Source organism: Callithrix jacchus, chromosome 9 (assembly GCF_049354715.1).
Source record: "Callithrix jacchus isolate 240 chromosome 9, calJac240_pri, whole genome shotgun sequence".
NCBI classification, from domain to species: domain Eukaryota; kingdom Metazoa; phylum Chordata; class Mammalia; order Primates; family Cebidae; genus Callithrix; species Callithrix jacchus.
In genome coordinates, this window is record NC_133510.1 from 24,308,467 (window position 1) to 24,325,359 (window position 16,893).

At 34.3% G+C, this 16,893-nt stretch overlaps 1 protein-coding gene across 1 annotated transcript in view; it reads left to right on the top strand.

Moving 5' to 3' along the window:
• The first annotated feature begins 210 nt into the window (after positions 1-210).
• The window catches only part of CLECL1 (C-type lectin like 1), a 32,233-nt gene continuing 15,550 nt past the window's right edge, over positions 211-16,893 (top strand). Inside the window, 3 exon segments of the mRNA XM_078338008.1 lie at positions 211-366; positions 369-513; positions 3,582-3,667. Coding sequence (XP_078194134.1) covers positions 211-366; positions 369-513; positions 3,582-3,643 — 363 coding nt within the window. The 3' untranslated portion in view covers positions 3,644-3,667.

The window sequence follows — 16,893 nt, forward strand, 5'->3', positions numbered from 1 at the left end:
ATTTTCTTGTTCTGTTTTCCAAAAAGCTATTCCACTTTGGAGAAGATGCTGGATACTCACAGAGTTTCGGCCAGAGAATGTATGCCTGAACTAAAAGAGAAAGTGGAAGTAGCTTTTTAGAAGAAAATGGTGAGATATCTTCTGTGGGATTAATAAAAGTTAAAAGCATCTCAAATTTAGGCAGAAAACTAAAGAATGAGAACCTACTGTATGGTTAGTTATTTCTTCCATATTATACAAGTATTCAAGAAATCTGTTACCTTGATTAATAAGACTGAGCACATTGGTTTTGTCATTTATTCATGGAGGAAGTTCACCACCCACTTGGGGAGCAGAAGGAAATCTGTCATCTCAATTTACTTAACTTACCAGAAGTTTCTTTCCAGAAATATGATTGTCCCTTCAGTGGAACATCATCTGTGGTATTTTCTCTCTTTTTGGATGTAGTCTGTGCTGTCATCAAAACTGTTAGGACTTACCCATTAGAATGCCCATCTCCACTTCAGAGATCTGGTAAGCTGTATTTAGGATGCCTTTTAGAATTAAGATTTTACCAGTAATTACCTTTATTTGTATCCTGTGTCTCTATTTGTCATACTGTAAATAGGAGACTGGATTTAAAGCAAAATTCATTGAATGTTAAGAATAAGAGTGAATGTTTTTAATGAAGCAAAATGTCTGTTCATAAAATTAGTTGTAACTCTGATTTTAATATGGAGAATGTTACCTCTGTTTTCATAGCTTTCCTATTGCTTGTTTTCTCGTGATGAATGCCTATTCACACAACAACTTCTAATTCCCCCTTTCTGCTTTACAGCTTTTCTTACTCTTATTGAAGTCTATTTTTTAACACAATATGATAAATTCAAGTATAGCATGGGAAATACCTGTGACAATTTACTCATATTGTTATTTATTCTTTTACAATATAAATAGTATAAAAATGTTAAACTAACTTAAGAAAACACGAAATGTTAGATTTAATTTTGTAAAGTCTAGAATATTTCTGGAATCAGAGGAGATAGCATATGCCTAAACTTAACATGGTGCCTTCATTACAAAACCCCCTCAAAAACCATAGATTTTCATAGTCTGTGTGTTTTCTATTCCCTGAAGTATTAGGGAACTTTCTGTGTCATGTTACATTTCCATTCTCTGCTCTCATGTAAGAATTTTTATATCATAAAGTTTATATAAGTGTTTTAAATAATTTAAAGTTTCTTCTTCACACTCGCCCTTGTAGAATGAATCTGATATTTTGTCTGTATTTCAAATGAAAGTATTCCTTCTTTATATTTTCAAAAGTTTACAGTTATCAAATGAATCTAGTGTGTTTTATTTTGTAGTTGCAAAAGCACCTCATTTCTTATTTTAAACCTTTTTTTTAGTAAATCAAATAATCTTCAGCTGAACACCAGAGATATTATATGCAATCTATATTTTTTCCCCTAGTTTCCCATAACCTGATTTGCCATGATAGAGCTTTTTAATGTTACAGTAAATAGGTAGCATTATAATTCTGAAATAAGTTAGATATTTAAAAAACCTGAATTTTATTCCCATTCCAGCGTCTCCCTCTACTTGAGCAATCTTGTATGACACTCAATCTCAGTTCCACATCTTATATTGGGAGAGATAATAGTAACAGAAAATTCCTCAGGATTACTGAGAGACACTAAAAGATAATATTTACCTTTCTATTTGACCCAGTAGATGCTAACTTTCTTTCATTTATTCCAGCTTAGGCACTTTATTTTCTATGAGACAGTGAAACATAATTTGAAAAATAACATGGTCTACTCTTCAAAAATGTTATGCAGTTAGTTTATTTTTCTAGAGGTTATTTTACTCAGTTTAAGTGACAAAACCAATATTTTTGATTCTACGTCTCAGGGTTTAATTGCCTTTCTGTTTATGGTTTTAAGTGTTGGTTTTAACTTCTATAAATAAAACCTTATTCCTTTCCCAGTTTAGGGATTTGGGGACAACATTGTTTAATGCTATGCAGTTCAATCTTACAATGTTAAAAAGGAGAAAACATAACTATATGAAGAATAAATTACCTACCTATAATCATTCTTATGACCAGAAGTCAAATATCATATTGTTCTTGTGCTATATATGTGTGGTGTTAGATAAATACAACTTTTGTTCTCATGTGTCACATCATTGTAGAGGAAAGGAGCTGTTGAATAGATTCAATTTTTGTGTCTTATATACAAAGTCCTACACAGTTGTTCCTGATCTCTTCTAACTTCCTACCTTTCACTAATTTTACTCTGGGTATTGTCCTTCTCTTCGCTCCTAAAGATTATCATATTCCTTATCATTTCAGAGCCAGTATAATGCTGAATCTTTCTGCCTAATCTATTAATCTTTGAGTTTCTAGCACCTCACACAGTACTAAGTATAGAGCAGGCAATTAACAGATGCTTGATGAGTAAAATAATTTATAAATGGATGAATAAATAAGTGAATCTCATTAGAGATGAATATGTGCATGCGTGTGTGTGTGTGTGTGTGTGTGTGTGTTCATTGGTCATCCAAGATATAAACAATAGAAGAATGTCACCAGAAAGCTTAGCAGGTCACCAGTGAGTGGGTGCACTTGAACTGAGAATATCCCAGAAATTTATGCTTTGCTTTAATCTTACTTCAGAGACCTAAAAGAATGATCGATATCTTTTATGTTAGTATTTTTATGAAATCTGAAATTTTATCCTCATAAATTCAGCGATCCATAATTTCAGTTCTTCATATTAGTAACATGTGTAGTGGCCAAGCACAATGACTCATGTCTGTAATCCCAACTCTTTGGGATGCCGAGGCAGGAGGATCACTTGAGTCCATGAGTTTGGAACCAGCCTGGGCAACACAGGGAGACATCATGCCTACAAATAATTTAGAAAACCAGAATGGTGACACATGCCTGTAGTCACAGCTGCTCAAGAGGCTGAGACAGTAAGATTGTTTGAACCTGGGAAGTGGAGACTGCAGTGAGCCATGATCATGCCACTGCATTCCAGCCTGGGCAACTGAACAGAAGCCTGTGAAAAATGAAATAGAAGAAGGAAAGAAGAAAGAAAGAAAGAAAGAAAGAAAGAAAGAAAGAAAGAAAGAAGGAAAGAAAGAGAGAAAGAAAGAAATGTGTAGTGATATCATCACATTCTTTCTGTTTTATGTATTTACAATTATATATCACAGAAAATGGATACATTAAGAGAAGAAACAGAAAAGATCAACTCAAATAAATGCGTGTTGTCAATAAGTTTATGAGAGAATCTTGAGGATTTCACAGTATTATATGAAAATCCAGAGACACAGAGAGTGATCATAAGTAAGATCAATACTGGGGAATATATACAGTGGACCCATAAGGAAAAAATCATATTTATTCAAACCAGAGAACACATACATATTTGTGTTTTGTGTGAAAAAAAATAAGCTGGGTATACATATTTCAAAGGAAAGTAACTCAGGAGCATGATAGATGAGAAAGTTTATTTGGCCCTCTCCTACCTCTTACTATCTCTAAGGAACTACTTGCTGGGTTTCCTAGTAAAATCTATCCACTTTTGTAGATTCTCACCACCATGGAATTGACCTGAACGTTGTATGTGCAATGATATTATTCTTCTGGTAATCGTAATTGTACTGAACATTCTGGGTAAGTAATTAATAATACTATTTATCTCAAAGTATTATTTTTCTCATAACTTGTAACTGTTTGCTATTTAAATGGTTCCTAAATAATATGGCATGACTTCACAAAAAGTGTAAAATTTGATACACCACTAAAGTTAGAGATTTTCTATAGAATTTCACCATGTGATAAACTATATATTATGAATTCATCTCAATGATAAAGAAAATAAATGCCAAGGTAAGTTGTTTATTTTATGACCAAGATCATGCAGTGAATTTCCTAGTGCAGACTGATAGTAGGGTATACACAGAAGTCTCTGAAAGCATGTTCAGAAGAAAGCAAATTAAATTATAACTTGTATTTCTGTGTATACTTATTCCTATTAGCTACTACCAAGCATTATCAATCTTGTGACAACAGGTGAGAAATTTGTCTAAAATGAATCAATTCAATTGAGCATTATAAATTTATAATAGCGTACTTTGGGCATAGCTGAACATATCCCAATTATTCATATGGCAATTATTTTAATGTTTTATTGAATAAATGCTTGGGTAAAGTTCTTTACAAATATCTATAGAACAAAGATAATATACAGATGACATATATTCCAAGTAATTTAGGCTTCCAGATTAAACTAAACCCTAGAACAGGTCAATGCAGTATTTGTCTGTCACTGAATCTTATAGAATTGTGTTAGTAATTATGAATGGTATTAGCAATTACAAGTAAATAGCAGAGCTGTAGAATTTTAGAACCAGAAGGGACTCCAGAAATCAGCAAAATCTAGTTTGGATGACCAAGCTGAACCCCAGAGAGGTAAGTGGTTTAACTACTTTAAGGTTACTAACCACTGGCCTAATTAGGGCTATAAAATGGGAGGTGGGGAGCAAAAATAATTAGCATTAAAACCCCCATTATATTTCTTTTTATTATGTTACGGCAATAGATTTTCTTGTTACTAAAATCGTAGTTTTTTAGTAAAATAGATTTTTTGCTACTAAAGTTGATGTGTTACTAATAGATTTCAAAAATAAAATGTCCTCTTAAAAATTTTTTCTAGGAGGCAACAAACAATGCTTATGAATGCCCTAGAGACCCAGGACCTGTTTTCAAATCTCAGCTACATCACTAATACAATTATTGCATAGGATATAATGTTATGATTTATATAGGTTGAAGGATTAAAAGTATTACTTATCAACATAAGAATTAGAGATTATATATTTAATACATTAAATAAAGTAAATATATTGTTAATGCAGTATCCTGTGTTAATGCTTGGACATGGCAAGCACTATTAAATATTTATTTTTATTACTTTCAGATATGTTTATGTGGTTTTTATATGGTTAATACTAATAACCTAATATATACTGTTGTGAGACTGTAAATTATCAAAGATAGTTTCAGCTAAATGGCCAGCAGAAAGAAAAATATTTTCTTCATTGCAGAAAAAATTACTCTGGGCTAACTCTATCTCATACATGAAGCATTTACATGCAGAATCTCACAGGAACAAATCATTAACTGAAACCAAAACATACAAAACATCAAGCAGGTGACACCTGATATAATTAGCAGGAACTCACTAAACACAGACTATCTCAATGTGAGTCATATCCAGAGCTGGTGATTTTGTGCTTACTGAAGTAATTAAGAGAGGTCCAGGAAAAATTTCAAGTGCTTATTCCTCCAGTCATATTTTTTCCAATTCTCTTAAAGTTAACGTTGCTAAGGTTAATAAAAGTGCAAAGGAGACTCTAAACCTTGGAAAAAGTAGTGATGTCTTTCTCTTAAATTTTTAGTCATTTAATTGTTTATATGGAATTTCCATATTTTTGAACTTTATGGAATAACTACAACCTAATGGTTTTGTGATTTGTATCTAGTTAGAAAAATTGTTTCTTCTTTCATTATTTGTCCAATTCAACACTGTGCGACACACTATTCATTATACAATGTTAAATTGGATAATAAACCAAAAGAGAAAAACTGTACCAGAGAAAATATATCTAGAACAATAACATCAGTAGGTAATATTATTTTGTATTCCCAAATTCCTGAGTAACCAACCATGAGCAGTAGCCTCTATGTTCTTTGAATATATCTGATTAGAGGAGAAACTTCTCTATCACAATAGAGGGATGATTTAGATTACTGCTTTTCATGGAATCATTTTAATTATGATAAAAATATTAATATATAAAGGGCCAAAGAAATGTAAGGGACCTCTTCAAGAAAAACTACAAACCACTGCTCAAGGAAGTCAGAGAGGACACAAACAGATGGAGAAACATTCCATAATCATGGTTAGGAAGAATTAATATCGTGAAAATGGCTATACTGCCCAAAGTAATTTACAGAATCAACACTATCCCCATCAAGCTACCATTGACTTTCTTCACAGAACTGGAAAAAACCACCATGGACTTCATATGGAACCAAAAGAGAGCCCGCATAGCCAAGTCAATTCTAAGCAAAAATAACACAGCGGGGGGCATCACACTACCGGATTTCAAACTATACTACAAGGCTACAGTAATCAAAACAGCATGGTACTGGTACCAAAACAGACATATAGACCAATGGAACAAAACAGAGGCATCGGAGGCAACACAACATATCTACAACCATACAATCTTTGATAAACCTGACAAAAACAAACAATGGGGAAAGGATTCCCTGTTTAATAAATGGTGTTGGGAAAACTGGCTAGCCATGTGCAGAAAGCAGAAACTGGACCCCTTTAGTGTATTTATTTACACTAAAATAAACTCCAGATGGATTAAAGACTTAAACATAAGACCTGGCACCATAAAAACCCTAGAGGAAAATCTAGGCAAAACCATCCAGGACATAGGAGTAGGCAAGGACTTCATGAACAAAACACCAAAAGCATTTACAACAAAAGCCAAAATAGACAAATGAGACCTAATCAAACTCCACAGCTTCTGCACGGCAAAAGAAATAGTCACTAGAGTGAATCGGCAACCAACAGAATGGGAAAAAATGTTTGCAGTTTACCCATCTGACAAAGGGCTGATATCCAGAATTTACAAAGAACTCAAACAGATTTACAGGAAAAAAACAAACAAGCCCATTCAAAAATGGGCAAAGGATATGAACAGACACTTTACAAAAGAAGACATATATGAGGCCAACAATCATATGAAAAAATGCTCATCATCACTGGTCATTAGAGAGATGCAAATCAAAACCACATTGAGATACCATCTCATGCCAGTTAGAATGGCGATCATTAAAAAATCTGGAGACAACAGATGCTGGAGAGGATGTGGAGAAAAAGGAACACTTTTACACTGCTAGTGGGAGTGTAAATTAGTTAAACCATTGTGGAAGACAGTGTGGCGATTCCTCAAGGCCTTAGAAATAGAAATTCCATTTGACCCAGCAATCCCATTACTGGATATATATCCAAAGGACTATAAATCATTCTACTATAAGGACACATGCACACGAATGTTCATTGCAGCACTGTTTGCAATAGCAAAGACCTGGAATCAACCCAAATGCCCATTGATGATAGACTGGATTGGGAAAATGTGGCACATATACACCATGGAATATTATGCAGCAATCAGAAATGATGAGTTCATGTTGTTTGTAGGGACATGGATGAATCTGGAGAACATCATTCTCAGCAAACTGACACAAGAACAGAAAATGAAACACCGCATATTCTCACTCATAGGCAGGTGAGGAAAAATGAGAACACATGGACACAGGGAGGGGAGTACTAAACACTGGGGTCTATTGGGGGGGAAAGGGGAGGGCCAGTGGGGGGAGGGGGAGGTGGGGAGGGATAGCCTGGGGAGAAATGCCAAATGTGGGTGAAGGGGAGAAAGGAAACAAAACACACTGCCATGTGTGTACCTATGAAACTGTCTTGCATGTTCTGCACATGTACCCCAAAACCTAAAATGCAATAAAATAAATAAATAAATAAATAAATAAAATAAAGGGCCAAAGCAAAATGAGGCAAATGAGCTTATACAGTGAATTTTAAACAAATTTAAAAGTATTTCATTGAAATAATTGTATTTTATTCTTTATTGGGGTATGCACAAGTACAGATTGGGGTTTAAATTTCTTTCCTCTTAAAATTCTTGGTCACTGAAGATAGTTTTTCAATTTTTTAATGTTACTATATATTAAAATATTTAAATTGTGATTTCATTAGTCTTTCTTTTGCTCTCTTATGTGAATGTATTTGCATACTTTTAAATTTCATTAGATCGCCTTTATATTTTCTTAGATTATTTGATTTTAATTTTTTAATTTACATTTTAATTCTATACCAAAACATTACATATCATTTTATGACATCCTAAGACAGTTCTATTAGTGACTTATTCACTGTCTAAATTATAAACTGGACCTCCCAACTACAGTCTAAGAACTATCTCATATAACATAATATTTTTCTTAACTTTGTGAGATACTATCCACAAAGCAAAAGCACTTTCTTATACTCCTTATACCTGCAACAGAGGAAGATAATAAAGCTCTGGCTTTAAATGCTTCCAAATCTGTTTTCTTATCCTCATTCTATTGTTACAGATGTATAAGGCACCTCTCCTAAGGTTCTACTTTCAATTCATTAGGAAAGTAAACCAAATCTAAATGTGTTTGATCTTAAAAAAGTAAAATAGGCTTAAAATATGTAAAGTAAAACGTAGTCAATCTATTCAACCATCATTCCAAATTCTTTCTCTACTTTCTTTTTACTTCCTTTCTGGGACTCAAATTAGATGTGCAGTGTGGGCCTTTGCTTTCTATCCTCTATTTCACCTAAATTCACATTTTGTCCTTGCAGTTTGTGCTGAATTCTTAGCAATATTTTCAGATATATCTTTCCATTCACAAATTACCCCTTTTGCTGTGTCTAATCTGCTCTCATTCACTGAGTTTCTAATTTCAATGATAATAATTTTTGTTTCTAAGGATGTATTTTCAAACTTATTAGCTTTTGGTGGTTTTTTGTTATGTGATCAATTTTTTCTTCTTTTATTTCTTAAAATCATCTAAATATTATCATTTATAATGCATAGGATTATTTAAATATCTAAAGTCCTTGGTGACCAAATTCATTCCTCATATTTCCTGTTGATATGTTGGCTTGTTTCCTGAAGTATTTGACATTTTTTTTTATTTTGTTGAGCTCCATTAATGGGATTCATAAGGAAAAATTAAAGATTATTTCTTCCAGAGATTAACTGGGTTGTCATCTATAAGAAGGCAGGGTGTAGCTAATGATTTGGATGTCTTGAGGCCCTTTTTAAGGTTTCAGGCTGATGAAAGTCTCAGATTTCTTCTATCACCTTTTGGTAAACCCAGAGCTTGGCCTTAGAATCCCAGCACCAATATATAGGTTATTACCCTGAAGGGACACTTTGCTTTTGAACTCATTTACCCAAATGTTGCTCCCCATTCTGCTTCTAGCTAAGTGCCTTCCTTATCAATTTCCTCATTTCTTACAAGGAAAGCAATATGTTTAACCTAATTATTTCAGGTTATAATTGTCTTATAGTGAAAACATTTTCAAACAACAGTGAACTTTCTCCCAAAGTTATTTCTTTGCATGCCCTAACTTAATATTTTTATGCCCTGAAGTTCCTCAGCTATACAAATCCAAGTTGCTATTTGATAGACTATAAATAAACTATTATTTATTTATCTTGTTCTACTTTAGAAATCTATTTTTTATATCTATGATATAAAAATGGTTGTGAAACACTGCTTCAAGGTATCTGGCCTATCAGAGAAATGAAAATGTAGTTTTTATTTAATATGTCCTAAAATATTTCAGCTACCTAGTTGCTCTACCTTTCACAATAATTGTACACTTATACAGAAAGAGTTTGATTTAGGTGCATTACATCAGTCTAAGAAAGAACTTCATAAAATAGACAACAGTATGAACTTAAATTTGTGAGCAAGACCAAGGTCTATTGAAGCTGTGTTGCTCACCTTATACTTTTATGTTTATCTAGATGTTTGTCATTTTTGATGTACTTCTTCCCTGAATATTTAAGTTATCACTTAGAAACATTACCCATCAGCCTGAAAAACTTCCTTTAACATTAGCTATAGTGACTATCTGCTGTCAAGGGATTCTTTCAGTTATCTGAAAATGCCTTAAATTTGCCACAATCTTTGGAATATTTTTCACTGAATATCTAATACTTTGTGCACAGTCACTATTTCTTTTGACAATTTAAAGATTTTTTTTACTGTATTCTAGCCCCCATGGTTTATAATCAGTATGAGGGATTTTTGCATAATTGTTTTCCTGCAGGTAATGCACAAAAACTGCTTTCAAGATTTTTATGTTTGACTTTTAAGGAGTTTGGCTATTTTATTCATACATACGAATTTCTTTGTATTTACCTTGCTTAGGGCTTGCTGATTTTCTTGAAAGTGTAAATTTATGGATTTAAACAATTTGGGAAAAAATGCAATCATTATATCTTCAATTTTTTTGGCCTTATTCTTTCTCTTTTCTTGAGTTTTGGGACTTCAATTCTATGCATGTCATATGTTTTAATAATATTCCACAACTCCTTGAGGCTCTGAAAGTTTTCCAACAATTTTCTTCATATTGGACAATTTCAAGTCCACTAACTTGTTTTTCTGTTAAATCCTTGCTTTTAAGTATAACCAGTAATGGCTTTTATATAAAATATTTTACTTCATTTCTCAGTTCTGAATTTCATTTGGCTATTTTTTTCCTACTGCCTTTCTTTGCTGAGATATCCTATTTTTTCACTGTCTGCAAGCATGTTTTCTATCACGTCATTAAGCACTGTTTTAACAGCTGCTTTAAAATATTTTCTTGATACTTCCAACTTCTGCATCATCCTTATATTGGGCTGCATTGATGGCCCTTTTTTTAGAATTGGTCATCTTTTTCTGGTTTTTCATGTAAGTCACTTGAGATTATATACCATAATTGTAAAAGTTATATTGAGAAGTCTCTTTTCTCTTATATTTCTCCAAAAAAAGTGTTCTTTCTTTCTCTCTCTCTTTCTTTTTTTTTCTTTCTTTCTTCCTCTTTCTTCTTTCTCTCTCTCTCTCTCTCTCTTTTTTAATGGATTTCCTCTGTCAGCTGGGGTTACAGGTGTGTGCCACCATCACCAGCTAATCTTTTGTATTTTTGATGGGATTTTGCCATGTTGGCCAGATTGGTCTCAAACTGGCCTCAAGCAATCTGCTCCCCTCAGCCTTCCAAAGCATTGGGATTACAGACGTGAGCCACTGCACTTGGCCAATTTTCCTTCCTTAGCAAGGAATTGGTGTAGTTGGACTTAAATTTAAATCTCTATCTTTGGGGTAGCAGGTCAAACCTCAGTCCTGTTCTCTCATTGTTACCGTAACCTGGCTTGTGCTTGCATCAGTCAGAGATTTAGGGGAAAAAAATATACACAGAAGTTAAGAGTATCTCCTCCATGTTTTTTATTTTATAAAATTGATTCTTCATTTTCAGCGTCTGTGGTCCTCCTAACTCTATTCTCCATTACTGAGGCACGGTGGCTTATGCCTATAATCCCAGCACTTTGGGAGGCTGAGGCAGGCAGATCACAAGGTCAGGAGATGGAGACCATTCTGGCTAACATGGTGAAACTCTGCCTCTACTAAAATACAAAAAATTAGTTAGGTGTGGTGGCAGACACCTGTAGTCCCAGCTACTCTGGGGTAGGCTGATGCAGGAGAATCACTTGAACTGGGGAGGCAGAGGTTGCAGTGAGTCAAGATCATGTTACTACACTCCAGCCTGGTGACAGAGCAAAACTCTGTCCAAAAAAAAGGCTGAAAGTTTTTTATTCACATTTTACTCACTCTACATAGGACTAAGATTGGCCTAAGGCTAACAATTGTAAAAATGATTAACTTTTGCCCTGCCATAACTTCTTTGAAGTGTCATCTCCCCTCCAAGATTAAGATGTACAACTTTCAACAAACAAGTAAGAGGTATATGAAAAGACCGCACACAAAAACCAAACACACTCCTGAGAATAAAGAGGGATACTATATAAAAATAAAGGACTTGTATACTAGGCTGTTTCAGTAAAGTATCACAGAGTAGGTAGCTTAAGCAACAGAAATTTATTTTTCACTGTTCTAAAGCCTAGAAGTCCAAGATCAAGGTGTTGGCAGGTTTGGTTTCTTCTCAGGCATCCCTCCTTGGTTTTCAGATGACCACCCTTTTGCTGTACCTTCACATGACATTTCTTCAATATGTGTACATCTCTGATGTCTCTGCATGTCCAAATTTCTTCTTCTTTCAAAGACATTGTCAGATTGGATTAGGGCCCACCCCAATGGCCTCATTGTAAGTTAATTACATCTTTAAAGGTTGTGTCTCCAAATACAGTCACATTCTGAGATACTGGGTTAGAACTTCAACATATGAATTTTGGAGTAGTAACTATTCAGCCAGTATTATTACACTCTCTGGGCCCCACAGCTCTTAACAAGGGTCAATTATAAATGTGTATGAACCAAGGCAAAGAATGACAGAACTAAAAGGGAAAATGGACAAATTCAGAGTTGCAGCTGGAGATGAAACACCTCTTTAAGTAACTATACTAATAGACAGAAAAAAATATAGGAACCAGAAGAACTAAACAACACTATCAACCAACTGGATGTAATTGACATTATAGGAATCTCTATCCAACAACAGGGAATATGCATTATTTTCAAGTGCACATAAAACTTTCATGTGGAGATCATATTTGGAGACATAAAAAAACTGCAAATATTTACAAATATAGATATCATACAAATGTATGTCTCAAAACACAATAAAATTAAACTTGAAACTAATAAAAGAAAGATACTTGGAAAATTCCTAAACATTTAGAAATTAAACAGCCTTTTAAATAATGTATAGGCCAGAGAGGAAGAATCAGGGGAAATTTTTAAAATGTATTCTGAGTTGAATAAAAATAACAATATAGCACATCAAAACTAATGAATTTCAGCTTAAGCAGAGTTTAGAGGGAAATGTGTAATATTGAATGCTTGTATCTGAAAAAGAGATAATGTAGAATTTATAATCCAAACATCTACTTGAAACACACACACACACACCAACAGGAAAAGAAGAGCAAGCTAAACCCAAAGCAAGCAGAATGGAAGACTTAAACTATTCAATTTCACATCTTTCTATAAAGCTAAGTTTGTTAAGCTTGGGTAGAATTGTCAAAGAAGAGATATACAGATGAGTGAAACTGAAAAGAGAGGCTCAAAATAGACCCAGACAAATATCATCAACGGGTTGTTTTTAACATAGTGCAAAGGTAATTCAGTGGAAGAAAGCTATTATCTCATTTGTCTGCCTAATTACTATTTTCCAACAAACAGCTGTAGAACTTAGTATGCTAAGAGTTCAGCTGCAGGTGACTGAGAAGCAAACTGGAGCTTAAACAAGATAAATATTTACTTCATTTACTGAATCTGAGATGTTTTCAATTAAAAGGTGTAATGTTAATATCAATTAGAAAGCAAAAATAAAGTTGTCAATTAAATTACTGCAAGTCATTGATAAGACATTTCTGATTCCAAAACATTACTACCGGGGGAGCGGGGGAACCTGTCTTAGAATATGTGATAGTTCGTCTCTCTGACATAACTGTCTGAACTGCTATAGGGTTTCTGCTCATTACTCCCATCAGTAGGGTGCTGCCCTTGACTGCCTAGTCCTGGTTTGGTCCACAGCTGTGCTCGCATTTTCACTGCTGGAAAAGAAGAAAATAATGAATGGAAGGGTATGTCCCTACTTTTTAAAGGCATAATTGGAACTTAAAAATTGCTTTCATTCTATTCTAGTAGTCAGAAATTAGGTAAATCATGTTTTCACACCCAGCCAAAAGGTAGAGTGGAAAATACAACCTTTATGATGGCTTTCCATGTACATTTTGGCTCAGGGGTTGGCTTGCTATAGAAAAAGTGATATTTTAGGGAACTATAAGCAATAAATGCCACATCAGCTCAGATATTGCTTTCTTCCTTCCATTTCGCCTACTTATTCTCTTGCTTCTAGATATTATTTCATAGTTTTATTTAATAAGAATGACTAACATTTATGTACTGAATGTTTAGTACATGCCAAGCAGTGCTGAATAATATTACTTAATAGCAAAACAATAATATCTCTTTAAGCTACTCTTCTTACCTGAGTTTTATAGACTGGGAAAAACAGAAGTAAAAGTCATGCAAATATGTATTGTAGTAAATGGTAGAGCTAGGACTTCAGTTAGACATTCTGACTCCATGGCTTTAGTATCTGCTAATATACTTATTAATAATTCTTCTTTAATGATCACCCTGTTGTATTGCAGTAGTTGAAACACATGTCTGTTCCTCCTCTATGATCTGTTAGAAAATATGAAGTATGTCTTACTCATCTGTTCATTCCCAGCTTCTAGTGCAGAGCCAAGCACATAGAAGGTGCTCATAGAAGATATTTTCTTCTGTCAAGAAGAATCAGTCAGTGGTTTCATAAAACATTCACTGTTCCCTTTAGAATTTTCTACAGAACTACCTAAATCCTTCAGCCTTTTGTTGGATTAGCTTGAATACTACATCTGGAAGGAAGTCATGGACCTGGGTGGACCACAGATCTTTGACCCTCATTTGTGAGTTTATTGTATTGTAGCTTGTTTATGGTTTAATCTGTTACTACATCACAAGAAAGTGTTGTCCAATATTGTTGGTCTTGACCTGAGTGAACAGGTCTAAGTTTCCTAACTCTTACAGTCTGAAAAATAATTTATATAAAATGGTTCACACAAGAAAGTTGACAAACAAAAGAAAGCTTACTCCATTCACTCAGAAGATTTATATATGCAACAAGATTTTCTACTGAAGGTATTCTTTTTTTGAGACAGAGTCTCTTGTTCTGTCACTTAAACTGGAGTACAGTGGCATGATAATGGTTCACTGCAACCTCAACCTCCTGGGATCAAGGGTCCCTCCCATTCCTTCCCATCTCAGCCTCTTGAGTAGCTGGGACTGAGGACATGCACCACCATGCCTGGCTAATTTTTTTTTTTTTTAATTTTTTTGTAGAGACAGGGTCTTGCTTTGTTGCCCAGGCTGGGCTTGAACTCCTGGCCTCAAGTGATCCTCCTACCTTAGCACCCCAAAGTGCTGGGATTACAGGCATGAGCTACCACACCCAGCCCACTGTTGCCTTTTAATTTTATCATTTTATCTAAGAAAAAATTATCAAGTGCAAAATATGAGAGCAGAAGATTTTTACACAAAATAGAAGTGTCCACTTATTTCTAACAGTGATCAATAAGTTTCAAACTTAAAAAATCAGAAGAGATATTTTATCATTAACCTTTAATACTATTAACTATGGAGAGAAGTTTTGAGAAATAAAACAGAGTGAGAAGAATTATTTTACCTATTATGTTGTTGTGTATTGTTTACATTATTTTAACAACCGTATTTTCATTACAAAATTAGAAAGTATTCTCTGAGGTCCTTTTTAGTCTCTGCATATTTCCATTTATTATTGTTATTATTTGAGATAAAATCTCACTCTGTCACTCAGGATGGAGTGCAGTGGTGCGATCTTGGCTCACTGTAACCTTTGCTTCCCAGGCTCAAGCAATTCTCCTGTCTAGCCTCCCAAGTAGTTGGGACCACAGGTGCACACCACTGCACCCAGCTGGTATGAAGACAACTATTTCCTATCTTTCTATAGGTATTCAGTAAACAACAGTAAACCATGGACCTGAAGCAAGAAATGTGCCCAGTGTCTGGTAATAATATTGTTCTAGGAAATTGTGAGAATGATAAAGAGTAGGTTTGGGAACTGTAATCCACTGTGCAGAAAGGCTGCCTTCATTTTTGTGACTGAAAGACAAACACCACATGAGGCTTGAACTCAGATCACAGGAAAGTCCAGAGAGCTGTATATCAACAGAGCTGTGTTTGTGTGTGTGTGTGTATGTGTGTTCATTTATGATTTGAATGGGTATAGTCCTACTTCTCGGGGGTGTAGTAAGAGTGATAGAGTAAATAAAATGTTACCAAAAATGAGTAGGTATGAAGAGTATTTTTCATCTGAATTAATTCATTTATTTAATTATTATAATCTTGTTTTGCCTATATTATTGAAACTTCAGTCTTTTCTTTATTTTCTCTATATCTTCCCTTACAATAATTAACTAATCTCTTCCATTCTTTTGGCTCTAATTACCACCTATGAATCAATGCATGTCAAATTTACATCTCTCTCTCAGATCATTCCCTGATCATCAGATGCATATACCACACTGCCTATTCAATGTATCAAATAGAATATCTCAAAGGTATTTCAAACTTGACTTCTGGGGGTAGTATAAGACCCAGGCATAGCTGGAGTTTGAAGCTTTGAAGTAAAAATATCTGTAGAACATCTTAAACATGGGACTAAAATACGATGTTAAAATCAGCAGTTCTTGATATGTTAAAAACTTTGAAACCTAGGAACAATTTTGGACATGTTGGAGCAGAAATGTGTAGTTGTCATTGAAGGTGTGAACATACCCTACTTCTACTCTACATGTGGAAGACGTGGCATACAGAGGACATGGACCCATGCAGAAGAGTGATGTGACATGTTTTACATTTTATTAGCACCATGACCTAACCAACTGTGCTAACTGGCCACACCATTTTATCCTTTATAATGATCACTATGAGGCTGAGTGAAGAATGGAGTGTATATGGTCAAGAGTGGAAGCTGTGAGGCTGTTGCAGTAATCCAGAAAGAAAGGTGACAATTGCTTAGACTTCAGTGGTAGTGTTGGTAAGGGACATAGACATACTCAGGAAATATATTGGTCTTAGATCTAATAAGACATAATAGATTAGAAGTAGGGAAATTAATGAAAAACCAGAATTAAGGATGATTTCTCACTTACTGCCTTGAAATGCTAAATAGATGAGGGTACTGTTTACTGAGTTGGGGAAGACTGATTGGGGGGTAGTGAGTATAGAAATTAAGAAAGAAAAATCAAGAATCTCCAGGACTTTCAGAGCAATGTTAACTACTTTCCTTGATAGTGGGTCAGTCATTATCTGTAAGCGCATTTCTAAAAGTCCTGCTTGGTTTTGTTCCTGAGCTTTGTATAAATGGAACTTTGTATAAATGGAACTTTGTGTGTACTGATTATATTGCTGGATATTATGTCTTTAAGATCCTCGGTATTGTTGCATGT